Genomic DNA, 18,992 nt, shown 5'->3' with positions numbered 1-18,992 from the left:
AACTAGCCTGGGGCTAGCCCACGCTAGAACCATCTCCCGGCTCACTCCTGGGCTACAATATCCGGACCCCTTCTACTGCCCGTACGACTGGAATACCGACATAATCTGCCCGAGGATTCCAACAGGCCCCTCAGGCGCGACACCCGCTGAAGGCCCATTCTGCTATCGTGAAAGACAGGGGTGACCCTCTAGACCCAAACTGCTACAGACCTATATCTATCCTACTCTGTCTTTCTAAGGTCTTTGAAAGCCAAGTCAACAAACAGATTACCTACCATTTCGAATCCCACCATACATTCTCCGCTATGCAATATGGTTTCAGAGCTGGTCATGGGTGCACCTCAGCCACGCTCAAGGTCCTAAACGACATCATAACCGCCATCGATAAGAGACATCACTGTGCAGCCGTATTCATCGACCTTGCCAAGGCTTTCGACTCTGTCAATCACCACATTCTTATTGACAGACTCGACAGCCTTGGTTTCTCAAATTATTGCCTGGCCTGGTTTACCAACTACTTCTCTGATAGAGTTCAGTGTGTCAAATCGGAGGGCCTGTTGTCCGGACCTCTGGCTGTCTCTATGTGGGTGCCACAGGGTTCAATCCTCGGGCCGACTCTCTTCTCTGTATACATCAATGATGTTGCTCTTGCTGCTGGTGATTCTCTGGTACACCTCTACGCAGACGACACCATTCTGTATACTTCTGGCCCCTCTTTGTACACTGTGTTAACTATCCTCCAGACGAGCTTCAATGCCATACAACTCTCCTTCTGTGGCCTCCAACTGCTCTTAAACGCAGGGGAAGCTAAATGCATGCTATTCAACCTATCACTGCCCGCACCTGCTCGCCCGTCCAGCATCACTACTCTGGATGGCTCTGACTTAGAATACGTGGACAACTACAAATACCTAGGTGTCTGGTTAGACTGTAAACTCTCCTTCCAGACTCACATTAAGCATCTCCAATCCAAAATGACATCTAGAATTGGCTTCCTATATCGCAACAAAGCATCCGTCACTCATGCTGCCAAACATACCCTCGTAAAACTGACCATCCTACCGATCCTCGACTTCTGTGATGTCATCTATAAAATAGCCTCCAACACTCTACTCAACAAACTGGATGCAGTCTATCACAGTGCCATCCGTTTTGTCACCAAAGCCCCATACACTACCCACCATTGCGACCTGTACGCTCTCGTTGGTTGGCCCTCACTTTATACGCGTCGCCAAACCCACTGGCTACAGGTTATCTTCAAGTCTTTGCTAGGTAAAGCCCCGCCTTATCTCAGCTCACTGGTCACCATAGCAGCACCCACTCGTAGCACGCGCTCCAGCAGGTATATCTCCCTGGTCACCCCCAAAGCCAATTCCTCCTTTGGTCGTCTTTCCTTCCAGTTCTCTGCTGCCAATGACTGGAACGAACTACAAAAATCTCTGCAAAAATATCTGAAGCTGGAGACTCATTTCTCCCTCACCAGCTTTAAGCACTGTAACAGTTTTCGTCCTCCTCTTCTGAGAAGGAGTAGGAAGGATCAGACCAATGCACAGCGTGGTAAGTGTTTGTCATATTTTTAATTGAACAAACTGAACACTACACAAAATAATAACGAGAGAAAACAAAACAGTTCTGCCAGGTGAACAGACACTAAACAGAAATTAACCACCCACAAACAAGAGTGGGAAAACAGGCTACCTAAGTATGGTTCTCAGTCAGAGACAACGATTGACAGCTGCCTCTGATTGGGAACCATACCAGGCCAAAAGCAGAAATACACAACATAGAACAAAAACATTGAATACCCACCCCAACTCACGTCCTGACCAAACTAAAGCAGAAACATACAAAAGGAACTAAGGTCAGGACGTGACAAGCACCAGCTGTCAGAGCAGCTCACAGATCACTGCACCTGGACATAGCCCATCTATTTACCTACCTCATCCCCATACAGTATTTATTTATTTATCCATCTTGCTCCTTTGCACCCCAGTATCTCTACTTGCATATTCATCTTCTGCACATCTACCTTTCCAGTGTTTAATTGCTATATTGTAATTACTTCGCCACCATGGCCTATTTATTGCTTTAACTCCCTTATCTTACCTCATTTGCACTCACTGTATATAGACTTTTTGTTCTACTGTATTATTGACTATGTTTTGTTTATTCCATGTGTAACTCTGTGTTGTTGTATGTGTCGAATTGCTATGCTTTATCCTGGCCAGGTAGCAGTTGCAAATGAGAACTTGATCTCAACTATCCTACCTGGTTAAATAAAGGTTAAATAAAAAAAAACAATGGTTGTGTAATTATTTTATTGTATCACAACCGTTGTGCCAAATGTGTTGTGTGTAAGGGGCTTATTAATCTCAACTCTGAATCGACTTTCACACAAACTAACCCTAATGTAAAGATGAATCATTTGCAGATGGAATGGGAACTATATTGCTTCCTATCACGCCTTGACCATAGAGAGCTCTTGGTTCTCTATGGTGTATTATGTCAGGGAATGACTAAGGGGTGTTCTAGTTCAATATTTCTAAGTTGGTTTTGTGCTTGTTGCACCACGTAGTCACGTTTTGTTGTTTGTTTTGTTGAAGAAGTTTCACTTTAAATAAATATGTGGAACTCAACACATGCTGCGCCTTGGTCTGTCTCTTTCAACAAATGTGACAGAATATCACTCCAAAAGAGGACCAAGCAGCGTGTTCACGAGGTAAAGGAGTTTTGGACATGGGAGGAAGTAATGAGTGGATGCGAGAACCTTCCTTGGCGGGAGTCGCAGAGGACTCAGGAAGGACAGCAACAATGCCGGGAACCACAGAAACGGCAAGATTTTTTGTTGGGAGGGGCACGAGGGGTGGTCGGCGGAGCAGCGGAGAGTGGAAGAGCAGGTCATCAGTCTGGTGCCATCTGTGCCAGCTCCCCGTACTCACCCTGAAGAGCCAGAGACCGTCAGGGAGGTGATGGAGAAGTTGGGAGAGATGAGAGAGATGTTGGTCAAATGTGTTCTGCTCAACATTCGACCTGAAGACCCTGTCAGCAGTCTGGTGAAGTCTGTGCCTACTCCACGCATCTGGCCTCCAGTGCGCCTCCCCAGTCTGGTACGTCCTGTGCCAGCTCCCTGCATCCTCCCGGAAGTGCGTGGCACCCATCTGGTGACACCTGTGCTGGATCCACGCATCAGGCCTCCAGTGTGCCTCTTCAGCCCGGTACGTCCTGTGCCGGCTTCACGCACTAGGCCTCCAGTGCGCCTCTACAGCCCGGAACCTCCAGCGACAGTGTACGGTCCAGAGCTTCCAGCGACGGTCAACGGCCCGGAGCGTCCAGCGATGGTCAACGGCCCGGAGCTTACAGCGACGGTCAACGGCCCGGAGCGTCCAGCGACGGTCAACGACCCGGAGCTTACAGCGACGGTCAACGGCCCGGAGCGTCCAGCGACGGTCAACGGCCCGGAGCGTCCAGCAACGATCAACGGCCATGAGCGTCCAGCGACGGCCAACGGCCCGGAGCGTCCAGTGACGGTTCACGGTCCGGAGCTAACAGCGACGGTCAACGGCCCGGAGCGTCCAGCGACGGTCAACGGCCCGGAGCGTCCAGCGACGGTTCACGGTCCGGAGTTTCCAGCGACGGTTCACGGTCCGGAGCTTACAGCGACGGTCAACGGCCTGGAGCGTCCAGCGACGGTCAACGGCCCGGAGCGTCCAGCGACGGTCAATGGTCCAGAGAGTCCAGGCATGGCGTCCAGTCACGCTCCATGGCAGGAGCCTTCTTCTGCAACGGTGCCCAGTCCAGGCACAGCGTCCAGTCCAGCTCCAAGGCCAGAGCCTTCCTCTGCCCCGATACCCAGTCCATGCAAGGCGTACAGCCCAGTGCCGGGGGCGGCGACCCGCACCGGGAGCCACCACCGACACTAGTCACCCACCCTACCCTCCCCATTTGGTTTCAGGTTTTGCGGCCGGAGTCCGCACCTTTGGGTGGGAGGGTACTGTCACGCCCTGACCATAGAGAGCTCTTGGTTCTAGGGGGTGTTCTAGTTCAATATTTCTAAGTTGGTGTTTTGTATGGTTCCCAATTGGAGGCAGCTGATGATCGTTGCCTCTAATTGGGGATCATATTTAGGTAGCCATTTTTCCCACCTGTGTTTGTGGGCTATTGTTTGGTTTTGTGCTTGTTGCACCACGTAGTCACATTTTGTTGCTTGTTATTTGTTTTGTTGAAGAAGTCACTTTCACTTTAAATAAACATGTAGAACTCAACACACGCTGCGCCTTGGTCCATCTCTTACAACAAACGTGACACTTCCAATGCTCAAGCACTTTTGATAAACAATCATAGTAGGACAGTGAAGATACTAGTATGGATTATATTTCAAGTATAAGAGGTTAAACAACAGAACATTCTCCAGCCCCTGATGGTTGAGTCAATGATGCAGATTTGACTACTGAAGCGTTGGTCACCCAATGTGCTTTGTTTGGTAAACTAAGGAGACTTTATTGAGGCTTTATGAAACCTTTATAAAAGATTGTGAGGCATCTACAGTATGCCGGCTTCATGAAGGTTTCAATCTCATGGTGTGACCTGTTCAGTACAGACAGCACATCTGGCTGTGAATTCATCCTGCTTATAACATCATGATTGTGTTTTGCTTTTTGTGTATGGTTGTGTATATTAACATGTATATTTACATCTCTATGGATGTGTATATTAACGTCTATATGGATGTGTAGTTTGTGTATATGTACGTCTATATGGATGTGTAGTTTGATGTGTATATTAACGTGTATATTCACATCTATGATGATTGTTTGATGTGTATATTCACGTGTATATTCATGTGTATGGACGGCCTACAGGGAGGAGGTGAGTGCCCACGGAGTGTGGTGTCAGGAAAATAACCTCACACTCAACGTCAACAAAACTAAAGAGATGATTGTGGACTTCAGGAAACAGCAGAGGGAACACCCCCTATCCACATCGATGGAACAGTAGTGGAGAGGGTATTAAGTTTTAAGTTCCTCGGCGTACACATCACAGACAAACTGAATTGGTCCACCCACACAGACAGCATCGTGAAGAAGGCGCAGCAGCGCCTCTTCAACCTCAGGAGGCTGAAGAAATGTGGCTTGTCACCAAAAGCACTGACAAACTTCTACAGATGCACAATCGAGAGCATCCTGTCGGGCTGTATCACCGCCTGGTACGGCAATTGCTCCGCCCACAACCGTAAGGCTCTCCAGAGGGTAGTGAGGTCTGCACAACGCATCACCGGGGGCAAACTACCTGCCCTCCAGGACACCTACACCACCCGATGTCACAGGAAGGCCATAAAGATCATCAAGGACAACAACCACCTGAGCCACTGCCTGTTCACCCCGCTATCATCCAGAAGGCGAGGTCAGTACAGGTGCATCAAAGCTGGGACTGAGAGACTGAAAAACAGCTTCTATCTCAAGGCCATCAGACTGTTAAACAGCCACCACTAACTTTGAGTGGCTGCTGCCAACACACTGACTCAACTCCAGCCACTTTAATAATGGGAATTGATGGGAATTGATGTAAAATATATCACTAGCCACTTTAAACAATGCTACTTAATATAATGTTTACATACCCTACATTATTTATCTCATACGTATATACTGTACTCTATATAATCTACTGCATCTTTATGTAATACATGTATCACTAGCCACTTTAAACTATGCCACTTTGTTTACATACTCATCTCATATGTATATACTGTGCCCGATACCATCTACTGCATCTTGCCTATGCCGCTCTGTAACATCACTCATTCATATATCTTTATGTACATATTCTTTATCCCTTTACACTTGTGTGTATAAGGTAGTTTTGGAATTGTTAGCTAGATTACTCGTTGGTTATTACTGCATTGTCGGAACTAGAAGCACAAGCATTTCGCTACACCCGCATTAACATCTGCTAACCATGTGTATGTGAAAAAATAAAATTTGATTTGAAAGTGTATATTTGGGTCTATATGGATGTGTCGTTTGATGTGTATATTCACTTGTATATTGATGTCTATATGGATGTGTATATTAACATGTATATTTACATCTCTATGGATGTGTATATTAACGTGTATATTCACGTCTATATGGATGTGTAGTTTCATGTGTATATTAACGTGTATATTTACATCTCTATGGATGTGTATATTAACGTGTATATTCACGTCTATATGGATGTGTATATTAACGTGTATATTCACGTCTATATGGATGTGTATATTAACGTGTATATTCAAGTCTATATGGATGTGTAGTTTGATGTGTATAGTAACATGTATATTTACGTCATTATGGATGTGTAGTTCGATGTGTATATTCAAGTCTATATGGATGTGTAGTTTGATGTGTATATTAACGTGTATATTCAAGTCTATATGGATGTGTAGTTTGATGTGTATAGTAACATGTATATTTACGTCTATATGGATGTGTAGTTTGATGTGTATATTTACGTCATTATGGATGTGTAGTTTGATGTGTATATTCACATCTATATGGATGTGTAGTTTGATGTGTATAGTAACATGTATATTTACGTCATTATGGATGTGTAGTTTGATGTGTATATTCACGTCTATATGGATGTGTAGTTTGATGTGTATATTAACATGTATATTTACATCTCTATGGATGTGTATATTAACGTGTATATTTACATCTCTATGGATGTGTATATTAACGTGTATATTTACATCTATATGGATGTGTATATTAAAGTGTATATTTACATCTATATGGATGTGTAGTTTGATGTGTATATTCAAGTCTATATGGATGTGTATATTAACGTGTATATTCACGTCTATATGGATGTGTAGTTTGATGTCTATATGGATGTGTAGTTTGATGTGTATATTCACATCTATATGGATGTGTATATTAATGTGCATATTCACGTCTATATGGATGTGTATATTTACGTGTATATTTGGGTCTATATGGATGTGTATATTTACGTGTATATTCACGTCTATATGGATGTGTATATTTACGTGTATATTCGGGTCTATATGGATGTGTATATTAACGTGTATATGGATGTGTAGTTTGATGTCTATATTGTATTTACGTTTGTTATTGTTTTATACAGGAAAAATCTGAAAAAGACACTGCCAATTTCTAACTTACAACAATGACTCCTCCATCCAGGATATGCTGCTATGCAAATCAATCTCACTCTGGGGTGGAGTTTCCCCTTTGTACGGATCTAGGATCAGCTACCCCTCAAAGTGGTCTCCCTACCACTGTTACTGGTAAACATGAGGGATGGGGCTGAAGAAATGTAACTACTCTCAAATTCATACACGGAGCCATGAACTAACTCGGGGTCTCCCAAAGTTGGTCCTGGCCCACCCCAAAATTAAATATTACATAAGTATTCAGACCCTTTACTCAGTACTGTGTTGAAGCACCTTTGGCAGCGATTACAGCCTTGAGTGACGCTACAAGCTTGGCAAACCTGTATTAAGGAAGTTTCTCCATCTCCTTTCGCTAATCATACTCTAATTCCACTGATTTAAAAACTCGGCCTATGAGCAACACTTATATGCAGTTCTACTAAGCGATATATGCCTAGATTCCTGAAACGAGTCACATATTGACAAAGCGAAAACAGGGTTCTAGACATTTTCGTAAATGTATTAAAAACAAACAGAAATACCTTATTTACATAACTATTCAGACCCTTTTCTATGAGAGTCGAAATAGAGCTCAGATGCATCCTGTTACCATTGAACATCCTTGAGATGTATCTACAACTTGATTCGAGTCCACCTGTGGTAAATTCAATTGATTGGACATGATTTGGAAAGGCACACACCTGTCTATATAAGTTCCCACAGTTGACAGTGCATGTCAGAACAAAAGCCAAACCACGTGGCCAAAGGAATTGTTCGTAGAGCTCCGAGACAGGATTGTGTCAAGGCACATATCTGAGGATGGGTACCAAAACATTCTGCAGCATTGAAGGTCCCAAAGAACAGAGTGGCCTCAATTGTTGTTAAATTGAAGAAATGTGGAACCATCAAGACTCTTCCTAGAGCTGTGGAGATGGGAGAACCTTCCAGAAGGACAGCCATCTCTGCAGCACTCTACCAATCAGGCCTTTATGGTAGTGGCCAGACGAAAGCCACTCCTCAGTAAAAGGTACATGGCAGCCCTTGGAGTTTGCCAAAAGGCATCTAAAGATTCTTGGAGAAATGAAAATAGAATGTGGAGAAAAGTGCAGAGAGATCCTTAATGAAAACCTGCTTCAGATCACTTAGGACCTCAGACTGGGGCAAAGTTTCACCTTCGGACTGAACAATGACCCTAAGCACATAGCCAAGACAACGCAGGAGTGGCTTCAGGACAAGTCTCTGAATGTCCTTGAGTGGCTCAGCCAGAGCCCGGACTTGAACCCCCAACATCTCTGGAGAGACTTAAAAATAGCTATGCAGCAATGCTCCCTATCCAATCTGACAAAGCTTGAGAGGATCTGCAAAGAAGAATGGGACAAACTCCCCAAATACAGTTGTGCCAAGCTTGTAGTATCATACCCAAGAAAACTTGAGGCTGTAATCGCTGCCAAAGGTGCTTCAATAAAGTCTTGTGTAAAGTGTATGAATACTTGTGTAAATGTGATGTCATTTTTTTTTTCCATTAGCAAAAATGTCTAATAACCTGTTTTTTGCTTTGTCATTATGGGGTATTGTGCGTAGATTAATGAGGGGGGAAAAACAATTGAATCCATTTTAGAATAAGGCTGTAACATAACAAAATGTGGGAAAAGTCAAGGGGTCTGAATACTTTACAAATGCACTGTATAGTGTGGAGCAAAACAAGCTAATTTTGGGTTACCGATGGGGTAAGACAGTTGAACAAAGCTCATGAGACATGGATAAGTTATATTCTTCAAGAATCAATGGGGATATATCATTAATTTAAAATCATATGGCCCATTTAACCATTAGTTGGGGAAATGTAAAACTGACCCAAGATCAGTGTCTAGGGGCAACGTCAGCCTACTCCATCAAACACATTTCTGAAAGCACAATGCAAGAAACCTACTATCTGCAATCATAGAATTATGGCCTGCATCAAGTCACTCATGGTATAACAATGTAAGCTTTTTAAAGACCTAAAAGCAATAAACACATTCTTTTCCATCCACAAAAGATCAAGGTTGAACGTACCGTAATAGAAAGTGCAACGCAGACAAATGTGAACTTTTTGATGTGGGATTTGGAGATTGTGGTATTGATGTTGGTCAGTTTGTTACTGGGGTTGTTCTGGGGGCAAAGAAGAAGAAACAAACAAACAAACAAACATGACAGGTGTGAATGCACTCAGTAGGCTAAGGCTGGGATTAAATCAAAGGCGCACTGTTGCAATTTCTCAACATTCACGAAGATCGGAGTCATGGTACATTGTGGATATCGGCTCATGTTTAAATTACCTTTACAAGTCAATTGCAATGCGCTTGTCAACAACAAGCATTTGATTTAATCCCAACCTAAATCTTCACATAAACCATAGAATCGATTTACAAATGACATTTAGAATCATTGTGAGACTTTGGTTTAGTAACAACAGGCTTCACAACTATAGTTAACACAGGTAATACCACATCAAAACCAACAATGACATTGTTATGAGAACAAGGTCTTAACAAAATGTACTCTCCCCTAAAAATTAATTGTTAAAACATGGACTGATATTGTGCTCAATCATGGCTGAAGAGGCAACTACCTTAGTATGACTCAGCACAAGTAAACCACACAGTGACTTTCCTAACAGCCCTTAAACTTCCTGGAGCAGGTTGGTCTCTGCTCACAACACCTTTGTTTACCTATAAATATTATGAAATGTCAGCGGGAGCCACAGTAATTCTAGGTGTCCGCTATGAATCCAGACTCCCCCAAAATACATGGTGCAGTGGAATTATGTATATCATATTTCTGTGGTTTAATTACTGCAGTTTTAGTAATGTCACACTGGTGTAAACGGAGCAATACAGAACAGTGACAGTTGAGTTAATGGGACAGCTAGGCATTGTCTGCTGACCTTTGCACAAACTAACAATAAACTCACTGAACTGAAGCAGGGATTCATTCAAAAGTGCGTTGCAAAGCTGTCAAGTGCACTACCGACAATGCGTTTTTTTAAAGCCAATTTTCCGACGTTTGCGGAGATCACATTCATGGCAAATTAAGCTTGCTTGGCGACAACGCACCTTTGATTGAATTCTGGTCTAAGCATGTGCACCACTGCAATCATCCCATACTGTGCCAAACTCATTGTAAACTGCATCCCAGAGAAGCATCTCCTACATAAAAACATTAAGGAGGCACTTTATTTTACAATATTGTTTCCATTGCTATTTATCTGGTATTTACTTGAAAATATGTGGTATCGATGCACTTTTACTTTATTGAAAGAATACAACAAAGCTGGCCTAGTTTTACAATTATACAGTGTAAGTAAATACCAAGACATTTCTGTGCATTAAGGTTAATATAATCTTTAACAGTCATTAGGTTGAGGTACCTGGCCACTCTCAATGGCCTTACTTACTAGTCAATGTAAACAACCTCGTCTTACCTTGTCGAAGGCGGGGTAGACCGTACGTAGTTCTGTCAGCCAGCCGTACGGCATGTGACCCACAGGATAGCTTGCAGTCAGTACTGCTACCGCCTGGCCAAACCACAGAAACCAAACACTTAGAGCAATAGACCAGTCCACCACGTCAGAAGTAAGAGTTCCTGTTTGTCTTTCTTGAAGTCGAGTTGAAGTGCTTCTTCTAAGATTGCTATATCATACATTAGTATGATGGTGGTTTCTGGGATGTTAAACACACTCTCCAGGTATTGTGAGATCTGGTAATCTGCACCACATAATTGCAAAAATGACAACCTAATACAAATACTTCACTATATTGTTACCCACTACTATTGTTAGTAAAAGGATGTATAACAAATGGCAAAAGTTCATCACATTGTTTATAGTTTGTGGCATCACAAGTCTTAACTTAGACACCTGCCCCATTCATTCAAAACACTGTATTCTCACTCTACTAACATAACATAGCAGGTGAAAAAAACTGTTGGGGGAGGTTACAGTGTTTTCCACAAGGACATACAGTACTAGTCAACAGTTTGGACACATCTACTCATTCAAGGGTTTTCTTTATTTTTACTATTTTCTACATTGTAGAATAGTAGTGAATACATCAAAAATATGAAATAACACATATGGAATCATGTAGTAACCAAAAAAGTGTTCAACAAATCAAAATATGTTTTATATTTGAGATTCTTCAAAGTAGCCACCCTTTGCCTTGATGACAGCTTTGCACCCTCTTGGCATTCTCTCAACCAGCTTCATGAGGTAGTCACCTGGAATCCATTTCAATTAACAGGTGTGCCTTGGTAAAAGTTCACTTGTGGAATTTCTTTCCTTCTTAATGCGTTTGAGCCAATCATTTGTGTTGTGACAAGGTACGGGTGATATACAGAAGATAGCCGTATTTGGTAAAAGGCCAAGTATATATCATAGAATAAACAGCTCAAATAAGCAAAGAGAAACAACAGTCCATCATTACTTTAAGACAAGAAGATCAGTCAATCTGGAACATTTCAAGTACTTTGAATGTTTCTTCAAGTGCAGTCACAAAAACCATCAAAGAGCTATGATGAAACTGCCACAGAAAGGAAGACCCAGAGTTAACTCTGCTGCAGTGAATAAGTTTATTAGATTTAACAAACACATGTCAACATCAACTGTTCAGAAGAGACTGCATGAATCAGGCCTTCATGGTCAAATTGCTGCAAAGAAACCACTACTAAAGGACACCAATAAGAAGAAGAGACTTGTTTTGGCCAAGAAACATAACAACGGACAAACGATCGGGGAAATCTGTCCTTTTTTGCAATTTGCAATTTTTGGTTCTAACCGCCGTGTCTTTGTGAGACGCAGATTAGGTGAATGGATGATCTTCTCATGTGTGGTTCCCATGGGGTAGCATGGAGGGCCAGGTGTGATGGTGTGGGGGTGCTTTGCTGGTGACACTGTGTGATTTATTTAGTACTCAAGGCACACTTAACCAGCATGGCTACAACAGCATTCTGCAGCGATGCGCCATCCCATCTGGTTTGGGCTTAGTGGGACTATCATTTGTTTTCAACGGGACAATGACTCTGACGAAGGCCATGTGGCCGATACGTACGCTTATTAAAGATCAATGATCAAGAGCGGTTTCCTTTTTCCTTTATCTTGTTCAACTGTTACCATGCACCTGCAAAAAAGATATAATTTTGAACAGGATAATGACCCAAAACACAACTCCAGGCTGTCTAAGGGCTATTTGACCAAGGAGAGTAATGGAGTGATGCATCAGGTGACCTGGCTTCCACAATCACCCGACCTCAACCCAATTGAGATGGTTTGGGATGAGTTGGACCACAGAGTGAAGGAAAAGCAGACAACAAGTGCTCTGCATATGTGGACACTCCTTCAAGACTGTTGGAAAAATATTCCTCATGAAGTTGGTTGAGAGAATGCAAAGAGTGTGCAAAGCTGTCATCAAGGTGTCATGACTTGCCCTGTTGGGTGAGGATCATAGGTGTCAGATTCCCCCACCAGTTTTATGACCGGTCGTAAATACCGTGTAGTAACTCTGCCTTTGGGTTTGGCAGGATTGAGGGAAAAGAAACCTATGTTAAAAGGAGATTCCTCCCGCCAGAACGGTAATATCAAAAGGTTGAATAATGAAACAATATATTTCTGAAATCCAAAACAGTTGGAATGGTCCGTGGGTACTTAAAGAACAATCCTGTCGAATTCATTACTATAGGACTCGTGACAAAATTTACATTAGTCAAGAAAACGTAAGGATGGGAGTCCCCACATTGAAATGGCTCTATAGACCAAGCAGGAGGACGGTGTTGAACCGGACATCAAATGGTTAGACTCCACCAGACCAGCTACGTACAGCGTCAGCTGTACACATTGAAATGGTTAAGAACTAAAAGACTACACATTCACAGTCTGCAGCTGTAAAATAGTCTAGGAAACTCGACCGAAGACGAGAGGAGAACATTTCCCTATCGAACAACCATTGGTACCACTGACGTATCCATTATAACAGAGCTACACTACGAAAGACTTTAATCTCTGGTGGGCAAACCAGAGTCTTTCTGTCAAATTACTCCCCAGACGGATCAAGTGTTTTCAAGAGAGACAGCAAAGACATACACACGTAAATATGTACATTGCAATTCTTTCAAATGAGCGGCTGTTCATGTGCAAAGTATTTCATAGTTCTCAGCTGTATGATGTATTGGGCCCATTCTGTCTTTCCCCCTCTTTATCTGTCACCACACCATCATATCGGATTAAGTCCACTAGACACTTTTCAATACATTACGTAGTAATCAACATGTAAACTATTCTGTGTGTTTATGTAATTCTGTGTGATTATTTAGTTAGTAAAAAAATAATTAAGACAATTTGTATATCGCTGAGGTTTTGTGCAGATAAAGGATTTTGCAACATTCAGAATGAGACTGATAGAAGGTAAATATGAATGAATGAATTGACTGTGACTGATGTAAGAGATATTTATATCTTTAGAGTTTAGTCGGGAGATAGTAACTCGTTAAATAACTTTTTCCATTGTGCCCCAAATTACAATTGAATGAATTGCTACATGAGTAATTTAATCGCGTAATAACTTAACGTGGTATGTAATAATTTGATGAAATAACAGTCAAACACACGACATAATGATGCCCCCGTGTGAGGAATCTAAGATAAAATGAGGCCTTCATGTTGCATTCAGCCTATATGAAATTGAACAGCAGATTAAATGATACACCCAGATTATGTTATACACAATGGGAGTTGTAGACAGGAATTGTTGACGTGTGTGTTGCCATTTGAACAATATAGAGGTTTCCTCCGTGTTGCTTCTCTGACATAGTCAGTGAAGGGTTAGTGATAAAATGTCTAGTGCCAGTACACAATCCAGCAAATTATATAAATTTGATAAATAGAGCGTTGAGCCAAACGTACTATTTTCGTCACTCGCGCCTCAGGAACGAGTAGACTCGGTCAGTATTCATTTCTTGAGACATAATGTGCTGGCAATGAGATTTTTCCCAAATTTGATTAGACCAACGGTGTATTTCTTTGTTTATAGTGCGTTCCGGTAAAACAAATATCGCCGAAAGGGTTTGAACGTAAGACGTTATTAGTAAAACCGTTCCCTTGTTTAAGGAGATCCTATGTTGTGCTTGAAAGTGTACAAAGTAGGATTAGCTTGCACGAGATGCATGAGATGCTAAAGCTAACAAAGCGAGAGCAGCCATTTTTTTCTCTATGTTCACACGGCAACACCGTGTGCCTTAGGAAACGAAAGATCTGCCTCCTTTATATTTCAGCTTTCTGCAGTGACCCCTAAGGATGAAGAATCGGCAGTATTATTTTTTTTTAAATAATTATTTCTGTGACTACCAACGTTGTATCATGTTTGTAACAAGTGGTTACTTGTATATTATCAGACCAATTCCAACCTGATTGAATATCGTGTTCTCAATATAGGTAAAATTGCAAGACTTACCTTTTTTCAAATGGATCTTTTGAATAATATACAAATGGATTGGTTTCTACAAATGAGACCATTTAAACTTTTCCACATTAACCTGTTGAGTGTAGGGGGCAGTATTTAGATTTTTTGGATGAAAAACGTACCAATTTGAAACTGCCTATTTCTCAGGCCCAGAAACTAGAATATGCATATAATTGTCAGATTAGGATAGAAAACAATCTAAAGTTTCCAAAACTGTCAAAATATTGTCTGTGAGTATAACAGAACGGATAATGCAGGCGAAAACCTGAGGAAAATCAAACCAGGAAGTGGTTTCTATTTTGAAAGCTCCATGTTCCATAGCCTGCCTTCGCTCCATTTAAAGGTGTAACGGCGTTCTTCGTTTGTAGAAAGAGAGTCGGACCGAAATGCAGCGTGTAGGTTACTCATGACTTTAATGAATGAAAAGGTACATGAAATAACTCAGAATTACAAAAACAACAAACGGAGCGAGAAACCTAATACAGCCTATCTGGTGACTACAACACAGAGACAGGGACAAACACCCACAAAATACAAAGCGAAACTGAGGCTGTCTAAATACGGTTCTCAATCAGAGACAACGACAAGCACCTGACTCTGATTGAGAACCGCCTCAGGCAGCCAAGCATAACTAGACACACCCCTAAACAGCCTCGATCCCAACTATACAAACCCCAATACGAAAACAACATATAAACCCATGTCACACCCTGGCCTACCCAAACATATAACAAAAACACAAAATACAATGACCAAGGCGTGACAGAACCCCCCCCCCCTAAGGTGCGGACTCCCGGACGCACCTCAAGAGCATAGGGAGGGTCCGGGTGGGCGTCTGTCCATGGTGGCGGTTCTGGCTCGGGACGTGGACCCCACTCCATTAATGTCCTAGTTCCTCCCCTTCGCGTCCTGGGATCATCCACCTTCTCCGCCGACCATGGCCTAATAGTCCTCATCCAGATCCCCACATAACTGAGGAGCAGCTCGTGACAGAGGGGCATCTCGGGACAGAGGGGCATCTCGGGACAGAGGGGCATCTCGGGACAGAGGGGCAGCCCGGGACAGAGGGGCAGCCCGGGACAGAGGGGCAGCCCGGGACAGAGGGGCAGCTCGTGACAGAGGGGCAGCCCGGGACAGAGGGGCAGCCCGGGACAGAGGGGCAGCTCGTGACAGAGGGGCATCTCGGGACAGAGGGGCAGCCCGGGACAGAGGGGCAGCTCGGGACAGAGGCTCAGCTCGGGACAGAGGCTCAGCTCGGGACAGAGGCTCAGCTCGGGACAGAGGGTCAGCTCGGGACAGAAGCAGCCCGGGACTGAGGGGCAGCCCGGGACTGAGGGGAAGCCCAGTACTGAGAGGACGCCCAGCACTGAGAGGAGGCCCAGTACATAGATGAAGCTCAGGCAGGTAGTAGGCTCTGGTAACTCCTGGCTGGCTGGCCGAACTGGAAGAGACTGGTTGTCTGGCCGATCTAGAAGATCACGGCTGACTGGCGGATCTAGCTGCTCTATGCAGACTGACAGCTCTGACTGCTTCTTACAGACTGATAGCTCTCTGCAGACTGGCAGATCCTGGCTGACTGGCACTTCTGGCGGATCCTGGCAGACTGGCGGCGCTGGGCAGACTGGCGACGCTGGGCAGACTGGCGACGCTGGGCAGACTGGCGACGCTGGGCAGACTGGGAGCACTGGCGGCGCTGGGCAGACTGGGAGCACTGGCGGCGCTGGGCAGACTGGGAGCACTGGCGGCGCTGGGCAGACTGGGAGCACTGGCGGCGCTGGGCAGACGGGAGACTCCGGCAGCGCAGGAGAGGAGAAAGGCTCTGGCTGCGCAAAACTGGCGGGAGACGCCGACAGCGCAGGAGAGGAGACAGGCTCTGGCTGCGCTGAACAAGCGGGAGGCTCCGGCAGCGCAGGAGAGGAGACAGGCTCTGGCTGCGCTAAACAGGCGGGAGACTCCAACAGCGTAGGAGGGATGGAAGGCTCTGGCTGTGTTGAACAAGCAGGAGGCTCCGGCAGCGCAGGAGAGGAGACAGGCTCTGGCTGCCCTGAACAGGCGGGAGACTCCAACAGCGTAGGAAGGAAGGAAGGCTCTGGCTGTGTTGAACAGGCGGGAGACTCCGACAGCGTAGAAGGGAAGGAAGGCTCTGGCTGTGTAGAACAGGCGAGGCGCACTGAAGGCCTGGTGCGTGGTGCTGGAACTGGTGGTATTGGATCGAGGACACGCACAGGAAGCCTGGTGCGGGGAGCTGCTACCGGAGGACTAGTGTGTAGAGGTGGCTCTGGATAGACCGGACCGTGCAGGCGCACTGGAGCTCTTGAGCACCGAGCCTGCCCAAGCTTACCTGGCTCGATGCCCACTCTAGCCCGTCCAATAGGAAGAGCTGGTATGTGTCGCAGCTGGCTCTGCACCCGCACTGGAAACACCGTGCGCTCCATAGCATAACACGGTGCCTGCCCGGTCTCTCTAGCCCAACGGTGAGCACAGGGAGTATGCGCAGGTCTCCTACCTGGCATAACTACTCTCCCCTCTAGCCCCCCCCAATAAATTTTTTGGGGTGACTTTCCGGTTTCCAACCGCGTCGCCGTGCTGCTTCCTCATACCTGCGCCTCTCCGCTTTAGCTGCTTCTATTTCCTCCTTGGGACGGCGATATTCTCCCGGCTGCGCCCAGGGTCCTTTACCGTCTAATTCCTCCTCCCATGTCCAAATCTCCAAATGGTGCAGTCTCTCCCACTGCAACTGTTCTTCACGATTAACAGGGAGAGTAGGCTCAGGTCTGACTCCTGACTCAGCCACTCTCTCTCTGCGCTTTCCCCCGTTACTTTCCGTTTTCGCTCTGTATAGCCGTGCTTTCCTTCTCGAATCCATACGTCTATAGCCCTCCTCGCATTGCTGTAGGGAATCCCAGGTGGGCTCCTGCACTCGCTCTGGGTCGGCCGCCCACCTGTCGATTTCTTCCCACGTAGTATACTCCATACTTCTGCTGTCCATAACGTCGTCCTTTAGCTCCTGCCAGTTCACACGCTGCTCGGTCCGTGAGAGGTGGGTGTTTCTGTAACGGCGTTCTTCGTTTGTAGAAAGAGAGTCGGACCGAAATGCAGCGTGTAGGTTACTCATGACTTTAATGAATGAAAAGGTACATGAAATAACTCAGAATTACAAAAACAACAAACGGAGCGAGAAACCTAATACAGCCTATCTGGTGACTACAACACAGAGACAGGGACAAACACCCACAAAATACAAAGCGAAACTGAGGCTGTCTAAATACGGTTCTCAATCAGAGACAACGACAAGCACCTGACTCTGATTGAGAACCGCCTCAGGCAGCCAAGCATAACTAGACACACCCCTAAACAGCCGCGATCCCAACTATACAAACCCCAATACGAAAACAACATATAAACCCATGTCACACCCTGGCCTACCCAAACATATAACAAAAACACAAAATACAATGACCAAGGCGTGACAAAAGGGATATCAACCAGATTCCTTTTCCTATCGCTTCCTCAAGATGTCAACAGTCTTTAGACATAGTTTCAGGCTTTTATTTTGAAAAATGAGCGAGAAAGATAACATTGCGTCAGTGGATAGCTGGGTGTTCGCATGAGTTTTGCTTGCGCAACAGAGTGGGGCAGCCATCGTCTCTCCCTCTCCTATTGAAAAAGCGATTGTCCCGGTTTATATATTATCGATTATATATTTTAAAAACAACCTGAGGATTGATTATAAAAAACGTTTGACATGTTTCTGTGGACATTACGGATACTATTCGGAATTTTCATCTGCCATGTCGTGACGGCTCGAGCCTGTGGATTTCTGAACATAACGCGCAAAACAAATGGAGGTATTTTGGATATAAAAATAATCTTTATGGAAAAAAAGGAAAATTGATTGTGTAAATTGGGAGTCTCGTGAGTGAAAATATCTGAAGATCAAAGGTAAGCGATTAATTTGATTGCTTTTCTGATTTGTGACCAAGCTACTTTGATGCTAGGTGTTCATAATGTTTTGTCTAGTGATCGATAAACTCACAAACGCTTGGATTGCTTTCGCTGTAAAGCATATTTTCAAAATGCTGACACGACAGGTGGATTAACAACAGGCTAAACTGTGTTTTGCTATATTGCACTTGTGATTTCATGAAAATTAAATATGTTTAGCAATTTTATCTGAATTTGGCGCACTGCAATTCAGCGGGTTGATGACAACGGGATGGGGTGCGTCAAGACGTTTTAACCTAGTTACAGCATTGCTTTCAGGTTAATTAAAGTTTAATTACCAAATAATCTATACAGGTATGATTTAGCGTTAACATTGATTCAGCAAATAAATGTGCTTT

General features: G+C 44.3%; 1 protein-coding gene across 1 annotated transcript in view; it reads right to left on the bottom strand.

Annotated features, from left to right (window-relative positions):
* ankhb (ANKH inorganic pyrophosphate transport regulator b) overlaps nt 1–18,992 on the bottom strand; it is a 108,489-nt gene that overhangs the window by 10,462 nt on the left and 79,035 nt on the right. Inside the window, exons 7-8 of the mRNA XM_029641969.2 lie at nt 10,623–10,715; nt 9,215–9,310 (exon numbers count right to left, since the gene is read on the bottom strand). Coding sequence (XP_029497829.2) covers nt 9,215–9,310; nt 10,623–10,715 — 189 coding nt within the window. The remainder of the gene's footprint in view (nt 1–9,214; nt 9,311–10,622; nt 10,716–18,992) is intronic.

Source organism: Oncorhynchus nerka, linkage group LG9b (assembly GCF_034236695.1).
Source record: "Oncorhynchus nerka isolate Pitt River linkage group LG9b, Oner_Uvic_2.0, whole genome shotgun sequence".
NCBI classification, from domain to species: domain Eukaryota; kingdom Metazoa; phylum Chordata; class Actinopteri; order Salmoniformes; family Salmonidae; genus Oncorhynchus; species Oncorhynchus nerka.
The sequence above is the reverse complement of the archived record's forward strand: the minus strand, read 5'-3'. Positions and strand labels throughout refer to the sequence as shown.